This window comes from Camelina sativa, chromosome 13 (genome assembly GCF_000633955.1).
Source record: "Camelina sativa cultivar DH55 chromosome 13, Cs, whole genome shotgun sequence".
NCBI lineage: Eukaryota > Viridiplantae > Streptophyta > Magnoliopsida > Brassicales > Brassicaceae > Camelina > Camelina sativa.
In genome coordinates, this window is record NC_025697.1 from 20,260,161 (window position 1) to 20,278,778 (window position 18,618).

General features: G+C 34.4%; 2 protein-coding genes, 1 non-coding gene and 2 pseudogenes across 3 annotated transcripts; 3 read left to right on the top strand and 2 right to left on the bottom strand.

Moving 5' to 3' along the window:
- Positions 334-4,187, top strand: LOC104737244 (annotated as a pseudogene).
- Positions 4,825-6,342, top strand: LOC104738416 (annotated as a pseudogene).
- LOC104737245 (21 kDa protein-like) lies at positions 7,512-8,419 on the top strand. The gene has a single exon (XM_010457375.2). The coding sequence runs from the start codon at positions 7,533-7,535 to the stop codon at positions 8,151-8,153; it is 621 nt and encodes a 206-aa protein (XP_010455677.1). The 5' UTR covers positions 7,512-7,532; the 3' UTR covers positions 8,154-8,419.
- Positions 9,107-12,154, bottom strand: LOC104737246 (hsp70-Hsp90 organizing protein 3). The gene is made up of 6 exons (XM_010457376.1): positions 11,162-12,154; positions 10,315-10,603; positions 10,116-10,201; positions 9,811-10,034; positions 9,597-9,723; positions 9,107-9,503 (listed from the first exon to the last, which is right to left on the bottom strand). Exons 1-6 carry the CDS (start codon positions 12,002-12,004, stop codon positions 9,390-9,392), a joined length of 1,683 nt encoding a protein of 560 aa, XP_010455678.1. The 5' UTR covers positions 12,005-12,154; the 3' UTR covers positions 9,107-9,389.
- On the bottom strand, positions 12,222-12,295 carry TRNAN-GUU. The gene has a single exon. It is a non-coding gene; the product is annotated as a tRNA-Asn (tRNA).

Genomic DNA, 18,618 nt, shown 5'->3' on the forward strand with positions numbered 1-18,618 from the left:
ACTGTTCACCACCATGTCCCTATAGTTTATTTACTTCATAATTAACGTCACAATATTTCACCCAATATTTCTAATATAAATATAAATTGAAGACCTAATCACGTAAAAAGCCTAAATCAAAAACGACATTGTTTGAGTGTTGAAACTGAGAGACAACAAATCCTATTTCGGGGATTTTTTGTGTGGTTGATGTTTATTTATTCTGTTGGTTGTATCAGTTTCTGAAATAAAAGACACGGCCATGCCTAATTTGAAACTAATTAAATGTTTTGTAGATCTAAGTCCCTGAATCCGAGTTTTGCTGACCTTCCATCAGAACTCCTAGGTATAATAATGTCTCTTCTCGTCTTAGAAGACAACATCCGTGCATCTGCGGTTTGTAAGTCATGGTGTGAAGCTGATGTACCTGTCTGTGTGGTGCAAAAACATCCTTGGCTTCTGTGCTTTCGTAACCGTGGCAAGTTGGTTGAACTTCGCGATCCATTACAGTGGAATTTGTACACTTTGAGTTCGCCAGAGTTAGCTGAGTCGACTGTTAAAACCAGTTGTTGATCGTCTGCTATCTGGACATGAGGATATAAAAAGATATGTAGAAGATATGTAAATCTATCATAATCATGTGAATGATTTGTAAATATTCTATATGATCTCACTACTTAGGAAAGTAGGTTAAATGATATTCCTATATATATGCTTTTATATTGTAACGATATTATTATGAGAGTCAATATACAATTCTTCCATTCCTAAACTCTCATCAATCTCTAACAGAGGATTGATGTCCTCTTGAGAATCTTTGGATCAGGCCACCGAAGAAAGCCTTAGACTACATGTGAAGATTATAAAAAAAAAAAAAACAAATGGGAAAGCTTTTACAACACTTTAGGTTACGGTGGAATCGTGGAAGAGTAAGAAAATCTCAATTATCTTAGGGCTTAACTTTCTGGTTATGGTTTAAGACTTTAAGCTTTATCTTTGTTTATTATGGTCATTTGTATCCTCGTATTCTGTTTTTTTTTTTTTTTGAATAAAGACTCTTTGGAGTTCAGGATGCACTTCTTCAACCTTTTTTCCCATGAGCTCATAAGCTTGTCCAAGTCATCAAGTGTGAGCTTTCATTTCGAGATATTACATTAAGTTGTCCTCCTACATTGAATAATTTTGTCATGGTAGCATAAAATATCTAGTATTGACTAATAAGAAGGAAACGGAAGACTAGTATATGACTAGTAACATAGAATAACTAGTAGATGAAAAAACTTTTTTTAATATAATCCTAGATTCTTAACAAAAATGAGGTCTGCTATAGGCCATGAATGTAGTGGGTTTTATAATAGTTTTTAGATTATGGTTTTTAGTTTTTGGCTTTTGATTTTTCAGTTTTTAGTTTTTGCAATAAAAAAATACAAGAAATGTCGTGAGTATTTTCTTAAAATTTCTAATTATGTGAATTTTGGTTTCTATTAAGGATTGTAAAGAATACCCAAAAACTAGTTTCCCTATTCTTAAAATCTTGACTGGAGAAAAAAAATGGATTTTTTAAAAACAAAATCCAAATAATTTTATAGAATCTACTACCATTCAAGTCCATAATCTCTTGGGAATGTGTTTATTACATAGCAGTTAACTTGATCATATTATTACATGATCCAAGAAAGTTTGACTTTTACTTCTGGCTTAGACCAACTCTTATATCTCGAATTTTTACTTTAAAATAGAATATTGTAACTCTAAAATAAAACATAGATTTTCTTCAATGTATTACTCTATTTTTTAATCTAACATAAAGTTAGTACAAAAATAGAGTCAAATATATATTAATCCTATCATTTACTATATTTAAGAGGAAGATATATAGTAAGTTTGGAGCAAATCTTATGTTAGTACATATTAAACTTTTTTTTGACTTGATATGTTGATTTTGCTATATGGTTGATAGAAGAAAAAGAAAAGCCAAAAGTGTGACACTTTAACTCACTAGATATATCATGGTCAAATAATTGATAGTACTTAATTATAATACAACAATACAAAATAATATATTTAAATAATTGTAACATCAGAAATCGAGTCTCGCTCCTTATAAATGTAGAATATTGGCTAATAGGCATGTCTGTTGTGGTCCAAATATTGACAAAAAAAAAAGCAAAAAAAAATTGTGAAAAATCTTTATACTTAGAAAAAAAAAAGAAAAAAAAAGATGTTTGATGGAGAAAAAAAAATAGTTAGAAAAATGATGTTTGATGGGGAAAAAACATAAATAGTTAGGAAAAAAATATTTTCTATAAAAATTCTGTCTTGAAAACATACAAAGGCCCACTTTGTTCTACAAAGCTAATTAATGGTATTACTACTATTAGATTAATTTTTTTTTGTGTGTTTTTTGCCTTACGAATTTTAATTTATTTTCCATACTTACCACATGTCAATATATGATTGCAAAATTGCATATGTGACCTGTGATTTATAAGATAAAAGATAATCCTGCCACATGGAGATGTTATCTTAAAATTTTATAAATGATTTGTGATTTGCAAGATTTCACAAGTGATTTGTGATTTCTAAGATATATATAAAAAGAAAAAGATAAGACTACCTAATCACTTAAATAGCCCCAAATCCAAAATAACACTGTTAGACATTGAAAGTTGAAACTGAGAGACAACAAACCCTTATTAAGGTCTTAAGGATGATGATGCCAATGTCGTTGTCCCGTCAAAGTCCTCAGCCATCTCCGAAAATGGCATCACCTTCTTCGATGTCTCCTGCCACCGTCTCACGTAGAGGGTTTGTTACTCTCTCTCTCCCAATTGGATTGGATTTGAGAAGTTCGATAGTGATTATTCTCTTATTGGCAAAATTAAATCGAATCTAAAATGAATATAGTGTAAAGTTTCTATGATATTAAAAGATTTTGTTGAATCCGAGATATTTCGGGGATCTTTTGTGTGGTTATGTTTACTTATTGTGTTGGTTGTATCAGTTCTTGAGATTAAAGACACGACCATATATGCCTAATATGAAACTGATTAATTGTTTTGTAGATCTAAGTCCCTGAATCCGAGGTTTGCGGACCTTCCATCAGAACTCCTAGATATAATAATGTCTCGTCTCGTCGTGGAAGACAACATCCGTGCATCTGCGGTTTGTAAGTCATGGTATGAAGCTGTTGTACCTGTCCGTGTAGTAGAAAAGCATCCTTGGCTTATGTGCTTTCGCAAACGTGGCAAGTTGGTTGAACTTCGCGATCCATTACAGTGGAATTTGTACACTTTGAGTCTGCCAGAGTTAAATAACTCCACTGTGGGTTACTCGAGAGATGGCTGGCTACTTATGGATAAAACCGGAACGAAAGAGGTGTTCTTCTTCAATCCGTATTCCCGGGAGGTCATAACCTTGCCAGAGTGTGAAATGGATTTTTCTAAGATTGCGTTCTCTTGTCCTCCTACATCAGATAACTGTGTGGTGGTAGCGATAAGGTTTTCAGAAAACTCTGTCAAGATCAACACTTGCCATCCTGGAGATGCTAAGTGGGTTACTGCTAAATTCCCTTATGGTCTTTTAAGCAGAGCAACCTTGTCTACCACAATGATCGATTCTATTGCATCAACACAGCAGGAGTTTTGTTTAACTTTCACCCATCTTCCGGTAGGTGGAGTCCTTATTGTGTACATAAACTCTCATGCCCGTATATCAACGATAGAAGGCAATATGGAGGGAAGGCGAAAACAGTTGCCTTGACAGAGAAGGAAGGAGAGCTCTATGTAATGTTTGCATGCATGAACGAGATGCCGATGGTTTATAAACTAGTCTCTTTGAGGTGGGAGGAGGTGAGTAGGACTACACTTGATAGCTTGACGATCTTTTTCGGTTTTCATAACTCTGAATTGAGAACTAATCTCCCATGGATGAGGAGCAAAGTCTATTTCTCAAGGTTCGGACGCGATGGCCATCGCGAACGTTGTGTATCCTATTCATTCAATGAAAACATGGACAATTCGGGCAAGGAAGGGCAGAATTGGCTGGAACTGTGTCGTCGTCAAATCCTATGGATCGATCCGCCTCCCAAGAATTTGTTGGACCTTATGTCCGTTAGTTCTTTGCATAACAGTTGAGAAGGTTTTTCTGTTTTGTTTTTATTGTGTTAATGTGTAACTGTGGATTTGAGAGTTTCACTGTTGTCTCTTGTGGTTGTGTTTACCAGAAGTCATGTTTGATTGGAGATTTTGGACTTCTCAATGTTGTGTTGTTGTTTAATTACCAGAACAATTTCGGTCTTTGTAATAAATGTCTTGTTTTTCTAAAGTTGACAGTGAACCATTTATGATTCTCCCTTGCCTCTCTGTTGATAAATCTTTACATTCTCGGCAGAACCTTCAAAGTAACATTACAAGCCATAGGCTTGTATTAGCTTTGCCGGTTAACCCTAGCTAGCTAATTAACATTTATTAGTTATACGAGCGTTCACCACCATGTCCCTATCGTTTATTTACGTCATGATTAACGTCACAATATTTTACCCAAGATAATATATAAATATATATATAAATATAAATTGAAGACCTAATCACTTTAATAGCCCAAATCCAAAACGACATTGTTTGAGTGTTAAAACTGAGAGACAACAAACCCTAATTTTGTGTCTTAAGATGCTGCCAGTGTCGTTGTCCCGTCAAAGTCCACCGCCGTCTCCGAAAATGGCGTCACCTTCTTCGCTGTCTCCTGCCACCGTCTCATGTATAGGGTTTGTTACTCTCTCTCTCGCACACACTCTCTCTCTCTCACACTCTCTCTCTCTCTCTCTCTCTCTCTCTCCCTCTCTCTCTCAATTGTATTGGATTTGAGAAGTTCGATAGTGTTTTTTCTCTTATTGGCAAAAAATTGAATCGAATCTGAAATGAATCTAGTGTACTGTTTCTATGATATTAATAGATTTTATTGAATCCGAAACTTTTTGGGGTTTTTTGTGTGTGGTTGTTGATGTTATATTTATTGTTTTGGTAGGATCAGTTGTTGAAATAAAAGACACGAGTTCCTAATTTGAAGCTGATCAGTTTGTTTTGTAGATCGAAGTCCATGAATCCGAGTTTTGCTGACCAATTCCATCAGAACTCCTAGATATAATAATGTCTTATCTTACCTTAGAAGACAACATCCGTGCATCTGCTGTTTGTAAGTCATGGTGTGAAGCTGCCGTACCTGTCCGTGTAGTGGAAAAGCATCCTTGGCTTATGTGTTTTCGCAAACGTGGCAAGTTGGTTGAACTCCGCGATCCATTACAGTGGAATTTGTACACTTTGAGTTTGCCAGAGTTATCTGAGTCCACTGTGTATTACTTGAGAGATGGCTGGTTACTTATGGTTATGGATAAACCAAGATCGAAAGACGTGTTCTTCTTCAATCTGTTTTCACGGGAGGTCATAACCTTGCCAGAGTGTGAGCTGGCTTTTGATAAGATTGCTTTCTCTTGTCCTCCTACATCAGATAACTGTGTGGTGGTAGCGATAAGGTTTTTAGAAAACTCTGTCAAGATCAACACTTGCCATCCTGGAGATGCTAAGTGGGTTGCTCCTACCTTACCTTGTTATGGAACACTGATATATGGGCAGAGCAACCTTGTCTACCACAAGGATCGATTCTATTGCTTCAACACAGAAGGAGTTTTGTTTAACTTTCACCCATCTTCTGGTACGTGGAGTCCTTTTTGTGTACGTAAACGCAATTGCCCGTATATTTACGATAGAGAGCGATATGGACGGAAGACGAAAACAGTTGCCTTGGCAGAGAAAGAAGGAGAGCTCTTTGTAATGTTTGCATGCATGATCGAGATGCCAATGGTGTATAATTAGTCTCTTTGAGTTGGGAGGAGGTGAGGAAGACTACACTTCATGGCTTGACGATGTTTTTTGGTTTTCATAACTCTGAGTTGAGAACTAATCTCCCATCAATGAGGAAAAAAGTCTATTTCTCAAGGTTGGGATACGATGGCGAACGTTGTGTTTCCTATTCATTTGATGAAAGCATGAACAATCCGAGCAATGAATTGCAGAGTTGTATGGAACTGTGTCGTCGTCAAATCATGTGGATCGATCCGCCTCCCAAGAATTCGTTGGACCTTATGTTAAGCTCTTTGGATAACAATTGATAAGGTATTATTCTTTTTTGTTTGTTGTGCTAATGTGTAACTGAGAATTTGGGAGTTTCACTGTTGTGTTTGTTTGTGTTTACCAGAACCGTTTCGGCTGTTGTATATGTCTTCTCTTTCTATATTTGACATCGAACTATTTATGATTCTCCCTTTGTGATTGCCGATTGTTGAGAGAGACAACTTTGCAAGCCATAGATTTGTATCAGCTTTGCAATATGTTCATTAGAAGAAATAGAGATTTCCGTAGATGTATGAAATTTATATCTCGTTGCACTCTAGTAAACATCATGAAGAATAAGGGAATGTAATTTGATTGCAAACTTAATAAATTTAAATATACTTCCATGTTTTGAATTAGCATAGTAAATATATATCATTATGAATCTGAACTGATAAGCATTCTTAAAAACAAAACACAAAATTAGTATTTAAGTATGTTCTTAAATACTTTTTGATGTCAGAATTTGAAGTTCTTTTAAATTAGTATTTATTTAAGTATATTGCAATTATATTCTTTGATGTTAGAAGTTGAAGTTCTTTAAAATTTTATTTTATTTTTTCAATGATGGTTAAGGTTAGACTAATTGTATTATCAATTCTAAGTCTTCCAAATCTTACAAGTATTTTCCTTAGTACCTAACTATATTAGTAGCCTTGGACAATTTGACATAGATAGCATTTTAAACTCTGAAAGTATTAACTTTAAAAGTAAATCTGGGAAACACCACCAGAGTTTTTGTCAAATAATAAAATCTGATATAAACAGATATAAACAGATATAATAAAATATGTAAAGATGGTAAAACATGCAAAAGCTAAATAAAGAAGACATGTGACCACCATATCCCCTTTTACATATTTCTATGGTAGAAAGACAGACACTAGCTAATTTGTGCTATATATTACAGTATGTTCCTCCCAAACTTAAAGTATATATGGGAAAATTATAAAAGTGGTTTCTACTAGTGAATTTATAGTGTACTAAATATAATAAGATTTCCTCCCCAATCTAGATACACCTTCGACATTATAAATCTAAATGAGGAAAACAAATAAAGCACCGGTGATCGATCGCCTAATACAAATTAATTATCTTTGTATACAACATCATGATTCTCTAATTTAATTTGGTAGTAACACTATTTTTATTTATCGTTTTCTGAAAAGGTTAAATTGAAGCAGTAAAAACAAACGAAACTTCATATTAATTTTTTTTTTAAATAAATAAATTATAATCTATGTGAATTCGTATTAAAAAAACATTAAAAGAGGTGGTCCTTTGTAAACAATATCTCTAGGGAAAGTACAATACGTATTGCTCGTCTAAATATATATATATATATAACACTCACGTACACACAACACACATAACCTCCACACACCAATGGAACTAAAGCTAACCCATCTTTGCTATTGCGTTCTACTTTTTCTTCCACTACTCTCCATATCCGCCATAGCCAAACCTCCATCATCACCAAACCCTAGCAACAGCATCAACTTCATTGTATCCTCATGCCACGTCACTCGTTACCAAACCCTCTGCGTCAAATGCCTCGCCGCCTTCGCCAACAAAATCCGCCGCAACGAAAAACGGTTAGCTCAAACCGCTTTAGCGGTTACTCTAGTCCGTGTCCAGTCCACGACGATCTACGTATCGAAGCTGACTAAGGCCAGGAGAATCAAAAGGAGAGAGTACTTAGCCGTGAAGGATTGTGTTGAGAATCTTGGAGACAGTTTAGGGATGTTGGTTCAGTCGATGAGGGAGTGGAAGCAAGTGGATGGATCCGGTCGTGGTCGGGACGAGTTCTTGTGGCGGCTAAGTAACGTTCAGACTTGGGTTAGTGCTGCCTTAACGGATGAGACAACGTGTCTTGATGGGTTCGATGGGGAGGTTATGGATGGTGCGGTGAAATCAGCGATTAGAAGACGAGTGGTTCATGTGGCTCGAGTTACTAGTAATGCATTGGCTCTTGTAAACCGGTTCGCAGCTCGGCAGAAGTCATAGATAGATTCGTCTAATAAATTAATATTCTGTCTTTAATTAGGTTTTGTCATATCTTTCTGTTTCTTCCTAGTGTCTTTGTATTCTTCTTTCTCCACTTACTTTTTTTTGGTGATATGTGTAGTCTTGGGAATTTTTGTTGTTTTTGTGATAGTCTTGACTTGAGTAAAGATAACAAAAAATGTGATTTGGGTTTGTGGGGAAAAAATTGTCACATTATTTGGTTGTACTCCTAGCCACATCTCAATATATTTACGACTTGTAATTTATTCTAATTTTTCACAAAAAAAAAAAAATTTAATTGAGATTTCTCAAATAGATTATTCATTTGGTTTTTTAAATTGAGCTCAAGTTGAATATATGATTATTATATCTTTATATCGGTCCTCCTTAATTATACATTTATACTGGTCCCTAAAACACTTCAAATGAACATATATTCCAAGGAATTATATATTCAATATATTATTGTAATTGTTCATACAATAATCTTCACCATTTTGAGCCAGTCGAATGAAACCACTAACGTTTCCTACAGACAAATGAGTTATCTTTCATCACATGCATACATTTTCTTTTCTAATTTTTTGTTAAAAGGTTTGCATACATTTTCTCTTACACATTTAAAAAATTGAGCATTTTAAAAGATTTGAATCATGACAGCGCTTTTTACGTCTTTCCACGTATGTGTACGCTCCCTAGTGCTCTCTTTTAGTTTATTAAATAAACCCTTCGGATTTGTTTTAGCTTTTGGAAAAGAATAAACAAAATTAGGTACAATCATGGAGGTAACAAATTAGATTTTTTTCTGCCACATTTTCAAAACATGCAATTACGATATATATATATATATATAAATCTCTTTCTTTTTCACCAAATGCTAAACCATGATACACTTATACACCGGTTTACGTTTCACAGATGCACCACAATAGAGATGACAAAACCAAACCAAGTCAAATCGAAATAAGTGTTTTGATTTGGTTGTTCTTTTAACTTAAAAGATCTAAAGCGGTCTGGTGATCACCATAACGTGCAATGCACCTGAGGCCTGTCTTTTTTTTTTTTTTTTGTCAAACCTGAGGTCTGTCTAAATTGACTTTATAGATTAAAGGGACACATGAGTTACGAAGATTCTCTTGGAAATCCTAAAAAGTAACCATACAAAATCAGGAGACACAAGAACTGAAACTGACCAAAGCATGACCCAAACCAAACATACGAATCCGGTTTACCAATTTACCGGACCTGAACAATACCAGCGCTAACCAGCTTCTGAATCTTGTTCATTACCATTGGATTCTTCATATGTTCCTGTGCAGCTTTTGGATTCTCTTGGAAATCCACCAATACCTGCAAAATTCATGTAAACGACATCATCAAACAAGTCGAGGACAGACACATCCTGTGAGTAAGAAAGAACACAATTTTCATCTCTGTGTATACCTGTCTCATCACTGGATCCGACAATATGTTCTGGACTTCTGGATCTTGCATTGCCTTGGCTTGTCTCTCCTTCAATTCATCTGGTGTCAGATCACCTCTGTTTGCTTTGTTTATCTGTTCCACACACCTGAAAAGACAACATAGCAACCAACACTTTCACTAATCCGATCTCCGTCAGCTTTAACAACGAAGAGAGAATGAAAAACTTGCAAACCTTCTAACACCATCAAGCAACTCTTGGTTCTTAGCATCATGTTTCAGACCTTCTTGATATGTCTCCATCGCTTTATCGTATTCCTTCATTAAAAACTGAATAGCTCCTTTCCTGTTGTATCCTTTGGTGAAACTCGGGTCTAGCTCAATGCATTTATCAGCATCTTTCAGTCCTTCTGGTAATGCTCCTAGCTTTGTGTAACAAGCAGCTCTGTTGCTGTATGCCTAAAGACGGAAAAAATATTCACTTTAGAGTCCATATTTTCTGGAATTATGTGCTTAGCACAACATGCAACATGCTCTTACCCTCACGTCGTTCGGGTTTCTTTTAATTGCTTCTGAATAATGCTTCACTGCCTCTGGATACTTCTGCTCTTTAAAGAATCCATTACCTGCATCAAAATTGAAGTCGCCAGAGGAATGTCAAATGCAAAACAGTTATACCAAACTGGCCAATTATTTCAAACCGCGTTGTACGAGATGGTAACAAAGGATCAGTCAGTACCTTTCTCACGTTCCTCTTCAGCTATCTTAGGATCAAAGTACTCCTGCTGCTCCAGCTCTTTCTTGGCTTTCTCAGCATCGTTAAGTTTCTTCAAGGTATCCGGATTACGATGCTCTGTTAGAGCTTTCTGGAAAGTCTCGATCGCAGGTTCGAGGTCTTGTGAGCATTTCGCCAATTTCACCAGTGCAGATCCTTTCCTAGTTAGAGCTCTAGCTATCATCTTAAAGTCAGAACGAAGCTCTCTGCCTCTTTCAACAGCCTTGTCACAGTCTCCAATGCACTCATTGTACTGATATCCATGTAAAGAGATTCACATTTGAGAAAAGCAATAAAACATTACAATATGCATGTATGATCCAGATAAACCAACCGTTGATCAAACTAGACTAATGCAAGAACACATAGACCAATGGATATGACTTAGACATTGACTTATTCAAGTGAGATTAATATATCCCTTACTTCAGAACAAATTAACAAACTCATATCTCCAACACCAAGAAGCAGATCAAACTTATCAAAAGCAATCATGACATGAAAATTAAATTCCTAGTTTCCTACCTCATCTAGAGTTAACCAGTAACCAAGTATACGACTCTCAGAACAAGTGAACACTCGAGTCCAAAACCCATTACAATCATCAAAAATGTACTAACCAGTGACAAGCTATACCACTACACAAACAAGCTACTTCATCAACCCTAGATATCCTTCCTTAATCTAAAAGCTCCTAAAGGTTTTAACTTTTAAGCCAAGTCTAGGACTTATCCAGAAGTCCACTCAATCACCAAAGAACACAAAAACTAAGCATTACATACAAGAAAACAAAGGAACTCGAAACCAATACCTTTCCCAGCTCAAGATAGACAGCAGCACGATTCGTCAAATACGAAATATCCTCATCATCAAGCTCCATCGCCTTAGTATAACATTCAATAGCTCTCTCAAAATCCTTCTTCTTGTAAGCAGCATTCCCTTCTTCTTTCTCCTTCAACGCCTTCTCCTTCCTCTCCTTCTTCTCCCTCTCTTCCTCACTCAACTCCTCCATAGGTTCCGGTTCCGGCTCCGGCTCTTTCCTCAAATCATCAGCCTCCTTCATCTCCATATCATCACCACCCGAACCACTCATCTTAACATTCATCAAAACCCCTAAAGCCTGCATAACCCTCTTATCCTTCATATACAAATTAAGATTATTAGGGTTCTTCTGAATCTCTTGCATCGTCTTAACAAAATCAGGCTGCTGCAAATAAACCCTAGTCACCGGATCCGCCGTCAACTTCGTCCACATCTCCGGTCCTTGAAACGCATCAACAAAAGGATTCGACTTCGCACCTCCTCGTGATCTCGTCGCATCAGCTAAACCAGATTTAAGCGCTTCGTTACTCGGATCAATCTCTAAACCTCTCTTATACGCATCAGCCGCTTCGCTAAACTGAGATAATCCGATATACGCCGCGCCTAATCTGCTGTAACCTTTGGACCAATCGGGTTTAATCTCTACAGTCTTCTTCGCGTCTGATAAAGCTTCTTCGTAACGGTGGAGAGAAGCGTATGAAGCGGATCGGTTTGAGTAGAGGACGTGATTGGTCGGAGCGAGGTTGATCGCTTCTGTGAAGTGAGTTATCGCGGTGGCGTAATCGCCGGAGGAGAAGGCGGCGTTGCCTTTGGATTTCGCTTCTTCCGCCATAGAATTGAATTGGGTTTAGGTGTTATGAGAGTTCCGTTGATTGAATTGTTTGTTTGCATATTGGAGATTGTGACCATGGTGAAAATTTTAAAAACAGAGAGGAGGAACGAGAGAGTTCTGGAGATTTCGATTTTTTTTTTCTTTTTTTTTGGTCTGTCGAGAATGTTCCGTTGTGGAACTGGCCATGGGGTAAAAAAGGAATTATAATTAAAAATATCGCTAGAGAGAGGGGTCGAACCTCTGACCTTGTGGTTAACAGCCACACGCTCTAACCAACTGAGCTACTCCAGCTATTTGATCTTATAGGTATTAAATACCAAAAAACAATTAACTTTACTATCTACATCTCAAATCTACAACTTTTTGGATAATTTTCTACTAGATTTAATTTTTTAGTAGATTTAACTATATAAAAAATACAATCTTTTCAAATAATTTATTATATATGTGAGACTTTGAAAATATCATGTAACATATGATATCAACTTATTTATTATATCATTGGTTAGGAATTAATGTTTTAAACATTTTTTATATACTTACACAGTCAATGAATAACAAAATTATAAAATTCACTCCACTACAATCTCTTTTAGAGGTATTGAAACACATATTTGCGAGGATTTTGTGAGATTTTGGAAATTTTAGATTTTTGAGAGATTTGAGTTAATTTTTAGATTATTTGGTGAAACTGTTTATTTTTTAATTTTAAGAAGAAAAAAAATTAGCTTGTAATTTGGTGAGATTGTAAATTATTTTAAATGATTTTACATAAATTTCAAAATGAATAACATAGAATTCTAATAAGTGATTTTAAAAATACCCTATAACCTAAAGCCATATATACCAAACAAGAGAGGACACGACGATCAAAGCTAAAACAGCGTCCAATAAGTTGCCGTACGTTACGATTTTGGATCGTAAAAAAACTGAAAATTTCAGACATTGTTTCCCTTCTGTATGATTGTTTTATTTATTTTTTTGTATCAAATTTTGGACATGAAGTAGCGTATATATAGTTGTCAGGTTCCAAGTTGATCAATTTTAGCTTAATATTTTTATTGTTAACACTATAATCTTATATTGTATAGTTTATATATTATTAGTATAGTGTTAGTGTATTAAGTTTCCTTTTGCTTAATACACTTAGAATATAACTGAAATGTAAGATACTTCTTCTAATTAATGAGAAATTAGATTCTTTCCCTTCTCTCTCTCTCTAACTGTCAACAGTTATATCATAGATTAGATTATTTTCCGAATCAAATCTGATAATTTGTCAACGGTATTACTCATTATTCACTTCAAATATATTATAGTTATATGACTAAGTTGTCGAAGATGATAACATGTGTATTTGTCATTACATCAAATGTGGCTAAATCTTCTATTTTAACCTTTAGAATAAACGAGTTAAGTATTCAGATTAAGACTGTTCAATGATTTTCGAGTGAATATTTTATTGAAAAAACTGTCAATGATTTTCAAATGAATATTTTATTATCAATTATGCAATGTCAAAATCTAGATTACAGTAAAACCTCTATAAATTAATAATGTTGGGACCAAGACGTTTTATTAATTTATAGTGATATTAATTTATCTATAAATTAATAATTATTATTTTATAGTGTAAATTAATAATTATTAATTTATAGATATATTTTTAATTGTTAATTTTTTTTTTAAATTATGAATTGGAACAATTATAGCAACATAAGATTAAACTTTCGGATGTTATAAATTTTATGGTTTAGGAATTGAACTTGTAATATTTATAAAGCATTATTGACAATAAATTACAAATACTATAAACAAATTGACTTATACACATGACATACATAAATTCAAATTTATGAATAATAATAATATCAATTCTCATATTTTAATAATCTGTCTAATTATCAAATTGTAAATGATGCATATCTAAAAATTAAAACTTTAAAATTTAATTATTTGTATGACATGTTATAAAATATTTTAGAGATATCATTATAGTTTGAAAATACAACATTACAATTGTTCTATAGAAATGAGTTTTAGGAGAAACATGTACTATTATATCAGTATATATATATATATATAATTTTACATGATTATTAATTTATGATATTATTGGGACCATATTTTACATTGAGATTTTAAAAAACTTATTATCTTATTATCTTATCAAATATTGTTAATTTTTACACTGGCCCGACTTGGGACCAGCAAAATTTATTAATTTATATTGATTATTAATTTATAGAGTATTAATTTATAGAGGTTTTACTGTATATAGAATAATACTATTACACACAACCAAATCGGGTACATAATATGAACTTTCAGCACACACAAATCACTTTGGACAATTCTAAGAAAAGTTTTATCATAAGAAAATAAAATCGAATATTAAATGAGTAATGGTCTCCACCTTACAAAAGTTTAAGAGATCATCCTTTTACACAGCAACCCAAAAAAATAAACAATTGTAAGAACAACAAAACCAACATTTTACATAATCGGCTGGTTACATCACAAACTGGCAGCGTGCAAAGGAGGGAAAAAGACCATTTCATACTCGTACATCCCAGAAAGTGCGAATTCCTTCCTTTACAAACAACAAATGCTAATTTAGACATGTATCCCGATACATTACAAATTTCATACCTGTACTCACAAAATTGAGTCAATTTCTAAGTCCACGTTAACGGATTTAAGTCAACTGTTAGAGATGGTGACTTAGAATCCACGTGTTTATTGACTTGGCATCACAATTGCAAAACAGCGTCGTTTTGGTTCGTTTTCTTTGCAAAAAAATGTTGAAAATCCTCGAACTCACATTGATTTGGAGTAAGACTTAACCAGTTCATCCCACAGCATTACTCGATATAAAGATACAAGTTTATGTTTATAAACCTAAAAAAATTCTTATTCCCAATTAAATGAAACGTCATCGTTTTGAATTGGAGGAAAATTTGAAATCTTAGGGTTCGTCTCACAAATCCCGATTTGTGTTTCTTCTTTCTTCTTCTCTCAAATCTCGATTCGTGTTTTATTTGGTTTTTTTTTCCTTCTTCTTTTTCAATGGAATTGAGTTCGATAAACCTAAATAATACTCTTCTTCTTCTTCTCGTATACCGAATTATAGTGATTGAGAATGGGTGAGAGCAGTGGTGGAGCCAGAAAACTGAGTCATGGGTGTCAATAAAATTTGAGAGGAGTGTCAATAAAACAATATGTTTCTTCAACAAGGGTAAATTACTTATTTTAACAAAAGCTAATATGAAAAAAAAAATTCATGGGTGTCATATAACACACATGATCCTTCTCTCCCTCCGCCACTGGGTGAGAGCTTCAGAGGAATTCCTAAGAGGTGTTGATGTGGAGAAAGTGATGAAGACGTCAAACACGGTTAGAAACCCTGGAAGACTGTTTCATGCTTGTCCATTTGGAGAACATGTAAGTGTGGATTTCAAATCGAAGAAAGAATCGGTGAATGGCGACTCTCTCTCTCTCTCTTCCGCTAGATAGAAACAAACTCCGTCGTCGCAGCTACGAATACGAGAAAGAAGAAACTAAGAGACGCGTGTTCGGAAATATATGGGCGTAGCTACAAGATAAAAGTGTTATTTTGAGCCCAATTTTCTTATTGGGCTTATAAGACCTTTATATCCTGCTTATGTGTATTCGAAATGTTTTTGATCCTTGATTCCTCCAACACTTTTGTTTCTTTGCTCTTTTCTGTATTATTTGCTACCAGCTGTTTGCTACANTTTTTTTTTTTTTTTTTTTTTGTAGTGTGTTCACTTGCTCACACTAATATCTCTAACACGATTATTCAATGTAGTTTGAGTAACTTATTACGACATAACACTCCGATATTAACTTACTTACTCCGTCGCACACTGACTAACTAACTAACGTAGGCTACGTAGCTCTAACATATTTTTTTTCAATAAGATTTGCATATATATATATATATATATATATATATATATATTTTATATATATTTTACATTTAATTTTAAATACTTTATTGCATTTAAATTTTCCTTTCTCTTGTTCATTTCGACTACGAAAATAATTTAAGCAGCTGAATGTGAAAATATTTTGTGGGATAAATTTGTAACATGTTACATGGCATACGACTGTGTGGTTCTCGAGAGGAATCCCTAAAAATCGGATGCTTACTTGGCTATTTGTGTTAAACAGATGCACTCGTGACAGGTTGATAAATTGGGGTCTCCAGGTTGATCCACAGTGTTTACTTTGTGCAAATACAGTAGAGAGTCGGGACCATCTTTTATTTGAGTGTACTTTCAGCTGGTCGATTTGGAGTCTCATTGCTAGTCGTTGCCGGTTCGCCTCCCCTCGATCCTGGTCAAAAATTCGTCCCAAAACGAATGGAACATAACGAATTGTGTCACGATGCAATGTCTTGGGATAAAAATCGTCCCAAAACTACAAGATCATGATGTGGATCATGACATCGTTAGCGAAAGGCAGCGAATGAATCAACATGGAGTGTTAAAGTAATATGACTAAAAATCAAGTGGGAGAAAACGTCTACGTCTAAAGGCATGCCTTGACTTAACGAATGTTTAGCTATTATAGTTATGATTTATTAAAATGATACCATTTGTCTATACTACTCTTTAAATTCTTACTAAGAAAATAGAGAGTGGGGGGCAACTGTTGGACATACCTTTAATCATATTAATTACAATAGATAAATTCTATTATAATTATGATATATTCCATAAAAATAATGGACAATTATGTATTCTTTAGAAGATTATATTGATATGGGCCGTAACGGCAAGCAGTGAGTCAATATGGGTCGTAAGTGGACATTGACACCGACTGCGTTCCTTTGACGAAACGACATCATCAAAAGAATATTCGAAGTTGATTTTATCAAGAGAATATTGGAAAATAACCTTATCTTGTGAAGGGAATATTGGAAAACGGCCTTATCTCATGAAGAGGCAATTACACAAAGCCAAATCCCATGAGGATTAGGGTTTACAAGGTTTCTCTATAAAAAGGGAGCTACGTCTTCAAGATACGACATGAAATCAAGAGCAAAGGCAAGATACTTCACGAAACCAAAAGACGCGCGACTCAGTTCATAGACTGACTCGTTGCGCTTGATTTCTTGTACTTTGCAATCGATACCTTGATTAATAAAAATACTATTCGGCTATCTCTTTCTCGGTTTCCGTAGACTCTAAACGAATCGATTATTTTTTCCCAAACAGGTAATATACCAATTGTTCCAGCTTTTGATTAATTTTTTTTCTTTCTAAAATTGAATGATGAAATAAGTTATCTGTTACTTGCTCCACCTTTTATGGTATATATAGGATTTGATTATGAGCTTCTTTCCTAATCTAATGTAGTTTATGTTGATTCTTTTTTTAAATAGGTACACTAATCCGATTTTATTAATTTTGGAAATGATTAAGATTCAGGTTTTTTAATATTCTTGATTTGCGATTTTAATTTAATAATTGATATTTAAACGATTTTAACTGGGATTAGTTTGTAAAACCCATATTGTATGGCAGGGAAGATTTTTTAGGGTTTAAATGTAGAATTTATTATGTTACTTAAATTATTCATTTCCAAAAATATTTTTTGAATTTGATTCTGATTACAGATATGGGCGCTTCTGTTTGGAAATGGAAATTACAATTCAGGATCCGAATAAGGGAAAACCGGGTCATTTAAGAGTCCACGTGTTTCTATTAATTTAGATTACTTCTTTGCCCCTTTATTTTTTTTCCTTGTTCTTTCCTTCCTAATTTCGTAGGGACAATGTATGGCATTCTTGTTTTTTGTTTTTTTTTTATCCTTTAAGTATGGTTCCCAATTAATAGTATAGATTACCAGAATGGTCAAAGATCTTCCGGCAAATTCATATTCTCACCCGTCTATTTTGATAGCCCCTTCTGTATCATCAGTTACGATCGCGAGAATGATGTTGGCAGAAGAGTTGTGTGATTAAAGGACTTGGAGATAACTTGCGTTCTGTGAGCCTCTTCTTGGATCATGTGGAGTGTCTTATATTTCTCTAAAGCAAAGTCTATATGTTTGATGACTTTGCTGGTTTTTTGTTCAGATTTCGGATGGTATCTATCTAATTCAATGATTCTCGTTTTGATTGAAGTTCATGTTTCTAGTCAAGTGAACAAGATGATCTTATTTAACAAGTTAGAGAACAAAAGCTACAGAGAAGCTTGGGGTAGCTCGTCTTTCTGAACCAGAGCTTGAAGGATAAGAGTATATGAAATGTCAACGTGACAAAAGGATAAGAGTATATGAAATGTCACATATTTCAAAATCTTTAACTTGTTTTATGGTTTTTTTCGCTTGTTACCTTTAACTCAAATGAATAACCAGTTTTCTATTTGCCTATACAGATCACGTTAGTAGTTGTTCTTCAACTTTCAATAGCTGCAATCCTTCAAAACTCAGGATGGCTCAAGATTCTAACCATTGCTTACTTATTTGGATCGATCCTCAGTCACAATCTCTTCTTAAGCAATCCATGAGCCAAGTCACAACCTCGCCTTTTCAACTCTTTTCTACAATCATTGGCTCGGTATTTTCGCCAACCTCCCATG